Below are 7,854 nucleotides of genomic sequence, written 5' to 3'. Positions count from 1 at the left end.
GCAGGAACTGAGAAGCTGAGAAATACCTCAGAAATACCAGTTATGCCTTTGAAAAATAAATTCTGAGCATTGCTACCATTTTAACAAGGTAGTCTCTAAGCACCTTAATTCTAAGGTTCTAGATATGTAGGAAGTTAGTGCCCTTCATGACTCAAAGCTATGGCATTTTTTTAGTTGTTTATTGACCTGTTTATTATTATCTGTTTATTGAGCTGTTTTCCATGAATCTGTCTAATCTCTTTCTGAGCCTGATGATGCTGTCTGCCTCTACAAATTCTTTTGGCAGCACGTTCCACAAGTTCACTATTCACTGTGTTGGGAATTATTTCTTTTTATCTGTTTTAAACTGATCTCCTGCTACTTCCACTGAGTGTTCTAGTTATGGTTTTGTGGGATTTTGGTGAAGAAAAGGGTTGAGAGTTATGGAAATTATTTTGATGGTATTTTGTGTTTGCAGCTTTCAAGTTTTGCCCAGTGAAAAGCAAAATTGTCCAAAAAAAGCTACAACACAATTCAGAATGTAAGATCCCAACATGATAGCATCAGATGTGATGAGGGCCCTTGTTAATGTAGATTTGCTAACAGTCTGCTGAATTTTATAATCTAGTCCTTGATGAAGAAAAGACAATCCACTTTACAGTGTCAAAGATCTCTTCCATAAGTTAATAATCAACCCTTGTACACAGTCTTTCTGAATGAGACCATCTGAGGATTGATAGTCTTGTCACAACTGAAATGGTGCATCTTTCACGACTGATGTTCATTCAGGTACAGAAAAAAACCCCCAAACATTCTTACCATTTTGACTAAGAGGAACAAAGAGAAGAAAATGTCAGAATGAAAACTTCACTACAGCTCTTTTTCAGAAATACCCACCCAAATTTGAGTTTGAAGACTACACAGACATTCCATCCAAAGCCAATTTAACTGAGAGCCCAAGGAAAATACTTCCCCATCTGGCAGGGACTGTTGTTCCAAGCTGTGTCCAGATGATTCCTTCCACACTCACCCTCCAAAACCAGAACCACTATAAAAAAATAACCATTCTCTTAACTTAGCTTTTTAAAAAAAAAAAAAAAAAAAAAAAAATCTCCCGACCATGGTTGAAGCCAAATGGCCCTTCAGGCTACTACTGAAGAATCAATTACATTAGCTGTAAGCCTAAGAGAGTCCTGGGGACAATCAGTCAGAGCCATAATAGCTGTGAGGGAATTGTTAAGCAAATTGAGGGATTCTTTAGGTAATTGGGATTGGACAACCAGGTCATACTTAATTTGAAGCATCCATTCCATACAAGTGCTTCAGAGGTATAGTAGGAACTACAGACAGTAAAGTCTAATTGTGCTGTTACTAACCCAGTGCTTTTAAAGGGACCTCCTTCCCTTCCCCCTCGCACCACCCTCTCCCCCCACCCCCCATATTCTTATGCAGAATATTTAATAGGATTGTGCTCACTTTCAGCAGAGGAGAATTCAAGCAGCTACTGCAGGGTCACATCGAGGAGCTGAGAGCCAAGGCTCTGCAGCCTTCTGGGAGAACCTGTAGTACTTATTCACAACTGGAGCCAGGGACACTAAATACTCAGGGTTTCCTATCAAATCTGAGGAGAAAAATGGACAGTTCATTGCTTTCTTTAAGACAGTCCAAAGATAGAAAGTAGGTACATTTTTCTTTTTCTGTTGTTGACTGTCTTTAGCATAATAAATGTACGCCTAACTATGAATTCTGGTCTTCCCAACAGACTGCAAAAATTCACAACTTCCGCTCCAAGCTCTGAAGTGAGGTTTACGGGGAACAAACCTTAGAGGCAAGAAAATCATCAGCTCTAGGAGGTCACTCTGAGGGGGCTGTGCAGGGATCTCAGATCAAATTGGATTTTCCCCCATGGTTAAACAGGGAATTATTCCAAAAGCAAAAAGGGCATCATTTCCTTTGTTCACTGAAGCAACTCTCAGGAAAAAAGAGGTATGCCCAAAGTTCATCTTCGTGTCCAGTTTGCATTTGGAGAAACCTGTTGCAAGTAGCTACTATTTTTGGCTTCTCCAGAAAGAAGCATGCCATTTGTGTTGATACAACAGGGACTGCAGTCCCAGGAGAAGCTAATTCTTTGTTAGACTACCCTAAGGTTTCACAAGGTAGACAAACTGAGCCAGCAAACATGGCCCTAAGAGTGCCAAAACCAAAGCTGACAAATCCATCCTCTTGTCTCCCTTTCCTTAGATTCTTTCCTGGAACTAATTTGAAAAAAACCTAATTTTGGGTCTTCTGGCAAAAAGTACCTAAAATAATTGCCCAGAATGGAAGATTCTGCTAGTGCCACATTTCTTTGGCAAGGCAAAAGAAAAATTGGGAAGAGAGGGATAAAGAACAGAACCTGGATGACTGAAGGGTGCCAAAACAAGAGCTTTGCGCCAGTTGCCATTCTGCTTGAAATCTACACTGAGGAGCCCAGTGGTCTCTGCTCCCAGCAAGCTGCCCATGGCTTAGAAGAGTTGGCTACAGCAGACCCTGGCAGCACAGCTGATGATAGCAAAACCTCGGAGTAGCAGACGGGCCAATAGCCCATTGGTAGAGGTCAGGAATATCTGATCATGCACAGTTCTGCCATTACAGAGCTCTCACTGAGTACAAATCCAGCCTATTTCATGCTCCTGTTTTTGGGGATGTTTTAACTGCTTATCAAATCAGTTAGCATTTTTCTAGCCTCGACAGAACAAGAGCCAACAACAGACACCGGATGCAATTCTACCCCTAATGTTTAGAGTTGTGACATGATCTATTCAGCCAGGCTATGGCTTTCTAAAGTTATCCAGCAGAATGCCAGCAGTCACCCAGCAACAGCAGCTTCTAAATAGGGAAACCATGTAAAACAAACAAACAAAAAATTTAAAATCCCTGGTCTGGAACATACTGCCTTAACTGAAGGGAGTCTTGCCACTCCACACGCTACACTAACACCAATTTAGGTGAGTAAGCAGGCAAACAGTTTCCCATGAGACTAGTTAAACAGGCTATGGTATACCAGCTCAATTGCCTGGACAACATCAGGAGTCAAAGCCTGGGGAGCACTTGAAGAGCACAGCAAATAACCCATCTACAAAAATAATCATCATCAAAAACAGTCATCCACAAAATTTTTGCCAATCAGTACTTTGAAAAATGAGCCATCACTTTTTGTGAAGATAATGGATGGGAATTCAATCTATGTCACAGCTATGGAAAAAAAAACGTCCATTGCTTTGGACTACAGGGATTGCTGAGAGCACAGAATTTGGACTTGGTACGTGGCAGTGTAGAAATAGTCATGGTTAGGGACTGGCTTTCTTTTGACTAGGGTGCTGCAAAGAAATCTATTTTGCATGTCGGAAGAAAGCCTAGATGAAAAAGTTGTTCCAGCAGCATCTCTGAGAGACCTTACTTGGTGCAACTCAGGTGAAACTTCAGGAAGAGTGAAGATAGTCAAATGCATACCCTCAAGTAGAATAAAACATTTACAAGATAAGTGATAATGATCTAGCCTCTTGCAAGTCCCAGATCAACACAGGAAGCAATGTGATACTGTTCAGAGGTGCTTTTGCTAACAGAAACACACTCAGCAAAAATAATTGGAAAAAAATAATAAAGTCATTAATACAATTTTGTATGTTTACAACAGACTATGCTTCTTTAACATTTACTAAAGAATTCTGAAGCAGAAGTTTGGAAGTCCCATACACTACACTTGCTTTCTACTGCTGCATCCCCACAGTCACTAGTCAATGGTATTAAAAAACTTGGGTGTATGCAGTAGTTGTGCCCAACAGAGGCAAAAAAACATGGGGAGGCTACACCGTAGACTGCCAATATTATAAACATCATGTATCTCAATGCTGTCTCTATATTAGTGATAAAAAAGGTCATTAATGCTAAAAAAGGCTTCAGCCTCTTTTGCTGGAGAGGACTGCGATGTAGCGTATCTATGTACAATGGAACGCTTCACATCCATGCGGTCTTTGTACAAGCAGATGAATTAAAGACAAAATTCCAGATTCTTTGCTCAGGACAGCAGCACTGTTTGAAACTCTGACTTAACGTGTGCGGTGCCTTTCAATCTTGTATTTTATGAACGCTGCTTGACTTTAGAATAAGGTATGTTCAAAAACTGGAATGTCACTTGAGAGAAGCTTAGTTCAAGCCAAAAGATGGGTCCTTTTTGCACATCAGAAAGACAATATGGACGACAAAAATGCCAACTTCAAACACAACTGATGATATCAGGACACACGTGGAGTTAATTGCTGTAGACACTGGGAGATCCGAACTGCTTCCATTCTGCTCCATTTCTGATACCAGCAGACTACCACAATATATTACTGTACTTCAGGGTCACGCTACAGCTGCCCTCCATGTCCAGACACAGTGGGCAGGGAGAAGAGGGAGATTTGCTTTGACGCCCAGGAATAACTGCTTCACCTTGGGAGACTGCATTTAAAGTTTTGCTTTTTATTCTAATTGTGATTACTTGGTGACGATCACCACCCCCTTTAGTTTAATTTAAAATGCTTCTGAGCTGGAGAGGTGACTGACTGGAATTACCTGGGAAGAGCTGGAGTGATGGGGCAAGGACATAAAAGAACTTTTGTTCTTGCAATTCTTGTAGTTGGCAAAAACATTAAGAAAACGTTGCCAATTAATTTTCCTCACAGTGGTAACCTTTGCAATTGTAACCTGTAACCAGTTATAACCATAATGTTGCTTGTTTCATACTAATTGCTGACTGTTGTGACCAAACTGTGATGTTATAACTTTTGATATACGGAAGGGAGGAGAAACGTGGCACTGTTTGAGCTGACCGCAAGTCACTGCTTTTCCTATAAGATGGTCTTTTACATTTTACACAGCATAACTGCCAAGTGATATTGGGACTTCAGTGCTGGGCCACCTGTCAGATACTTTCATTCAGGGTTACAGTTCAGTATCCAGTTGGAAGAAGGAATCAAAATAAATTGAAGGAAAGTAAATTCTATTTGGAATACAACAGCACTGGAGAGAAGACAAGTGAATGTAAGGGTCTCACATTCCCCACTGACTCTCTCATGTAGATTTTCATTTCCACAGAACACAGTGTGATTACTTTTAAGAACCAGATGCTAGTTACAAAATCAAAAGTAGAAAGAAACTTCACATACTTGTCCAGAGCTGAGGTCAGGGCTCAGCAGTCTCCTGCTCATACCATGCGCAAAGCACCTCCCGGGCAGCATCAGGAATGCTGCTGCTGCTGGACGCATGGGGCTTCCACACTGCCCTCCACTACCATGGCTGAGAATAGCCTGGATAATCCAGAACTAATCACGGAGGCAAAATGTCTTCTGATTAATTAATGCATTGAAATTTCACAACCCAAAACACATCTTCATTGCTGGCTCTTCCTCAGATGATACTGATATTTCATCTCATGATACTTCATTACAGACATCTCTCTAATGAAAAGGACGGTGGAATCTCTAAAGTAGCGTTTGAACCCTAGTTCAGCCATGCTGGACAGAGAGAACGCCTGGCTTGATGTCTTCTTTCATCACTTTCATTTATCCCAGTTTACTAACTTTCAAGACGATGGCTGTCTTTACCTTTCTCTGAATGAGACAGATTATTCAAGAACAGGAAATAAAACTGGCCGGCAAGAAAGAAGCAGCTTCTATAACCAAACTGATGATGACGGTGCAACCAAGGACAACTAAGAGATCCCTATTACCTGCTATCTAGCCATTGTCTGAGATATTCAGTGTATTTTAAGTGCACAAGCTTAATTTGAAAAGGATCATGAAAGCAAATCTAAGGAAAGACCACTATGGAGATGAATCTTCAAGTGCAATCAACTACTTGATCTACCAAAAACATGCTAGGCCATAAAACTGGCACAGTCAATTTAATCTAAAAAGATATGTTAGATTCTTTTTCCACAGGCCCTTAGTCTTAAAAATAGTCTTTATGCATATAAGTAATCCAATGGTGTTTACAAGAATAATGGTTTGCAGCACTGGGCAATAAAGGCTGAGATTCTCTTTGCTAATAGATAAATATTTGCATACTGGCCATCTACCCAAATATCATCTGTGTGCATGTAGAACAGAGCACATTTTGCCAGTTGCTGGAACTATAATATCTGTTTCCTTTTCTTCCTTTCTAAGCTCTACTAGTCCATAAAAGCAAAAACCACAGTCTGTACAGATACTGAAGATACATAAGTGAGGCATGGGGACTTAATACTACTAAACACTTATACAGCACTTTATATATTCAATGTTGTACAAACATTAACAAATAAATCCTCACAGCAACTTGCAGGGTACCTAAGTATTATTTTTCAAATCAGTGCCAAATCTGTTGTTCATGTATACACCCACTGACATCAGGAATGGTTTTAGACCTAGACATCAGACAACAGCAGTAAAGGACATAAGAATATGCCAGAAGCACTGTCAAAAACTCAGATTAGGATTCAGAAAATCTCATCTCACACATTTTTTCTCTTGCACATACTTGCTTTCAGTCTAATTCCCTCTATCCCATGAATGCTAGGCTGTTTTTATTAAACTTCCATAATACTAACATGACTTAACTGGGGAGATACCATCATTTTACAATGGAGAATCACACCTATTTTAAGGATTATAAACAAATAAGGAAGCCCACCAAAGTCAGTCAAACGTTTACTTACAAACACTAACAAATCAAAACTAAACAGTAGTAACATACTCACTCTATTGGAATGGCAGCACCCACTGCCTCCAAAGAGGACTCTTAATTATAAGAATTATTATAAAGATTAAAAGTGCAGAATATATGGAGCTGCAAAGCTGCATATGAATAACAGCACCAGTTAAGAGGGTTTTAAACATATAAGTATCAAATGCTACAAACATTTATTTAGGCTTCAAAGAAAAGTCTGAAATTAATAACTAGGAACATTGCAGATCACAACACAGTGACTGCATATTCTGGACATAATGGTACTTATAAAGCCTATTGGTGGTTTAAAGGCTCAGACTGAAATACTGATAAGGTTACATTACTCATCCTCCAAAAAGCAATGTCAAAATCAGACTAATTTCATTAACCCACAAACTGGTTGTGTTGATATACAACCAGAATGGGCGTGGGCCTTGTTAATAGGTGACATTCAAACTATGGGACAGACAGAGAGAGAATCCACCCAAACCTAAAAAGGATGCAATTCTTGAAACTATCACAAACGGAGAACAAGAAGCTGGCTAATGAGCCTGGCTGCTGAAGTCTGAAATCAGGATGGTGGCTAATGCTGGGGGTTCGCTGCTCACAAGCTCCATGTGGCCCTGAAGAGGGTGGTGCTCACACAGCAGCTGGCAGGGTTTATCGGCTCCACTTTCTTCAGCCCTGAAACCCAGCTTGGCAGCCTTCTAGTTCTCCTTGCTCTCAGATGCACCTTTTTCTTCTTTTATGATCAATAGTCCCGGAAGAGACTTCAGAGAAAATGTTGGCCTCAAGTACTCAAAATACTCAAGAGTTAAGTCTGGCATTTTTAGAATACCTGCGGGTAGTCTGGCAAATCAAGTATCCCACATTCACCCATCTCTAATGATGATTATTATGCACCAACAGCTGTCTACAGTTCAATGGATGAGGATCTAATTGATCTCATTACTTCTCCCCATATAAAGTGAAGAGCATTCCTGCTCTGTGGGTCTGGGGATCCTATGCTGACTGAGGGCCTCATGCTGAAGACCTGGAAACAGACTATTTGGGAGTGCTGTTAAGTTTGTTTTCAGCTGGTCAAAACCCACAGAAAAAAACATCTTGCAATATACTGTATAATATATTACAATGTGGCTTTTGTTT

At 40.2% G+C, this 7,854-nt stretch overlaps 1 protein-coding gene across 1 annotated transcript in view; it reads right to left on the bottom strand.

The window, feature by feature from the left end:
- ZNF536 (zinc finger protein 536) overlaps positions 1-7,580 on the bottom strand; it is a gene marked incomplete at its 3' end in the record, with an annotated part of 96,931 nt that extends 89,351 nt beyond the window's left edge. The window contains exon 1 of the mRNA XM_029087236.1: positions 7,442-7,580. Within this exon, the coding sequence (XP_028943069.1) occupies positions 7,442-7,535 (94 nt within the window). The remainder of the gene's footprint in view (positions 1-7,441) is intronic.
- Positions 7,581-7,854: the final 274 nt, after the last annotated feature.

The sequence above is a fragment of the Antrostomus carolinensis genome, unplaced genomic scaffold (assembly GCF_000700745.2).
Source record: "Antrostomus carolinensis isolate BGI_N321 unplaced genomic scaffold, ASM70074v2 scaffold11180, whole genome shotgun sequence".
Taxonomy (NCBI): domain Eukaryota; kingdom Metazoa; phylum Chordata; class Aves; order Caprimulgiformes; family Caprimulgidae; genus Antrostomus; species Antrostomus carolinensis.
This window is presented reverse-complemented; position numbering and strand designations above follow the sequence as displayed.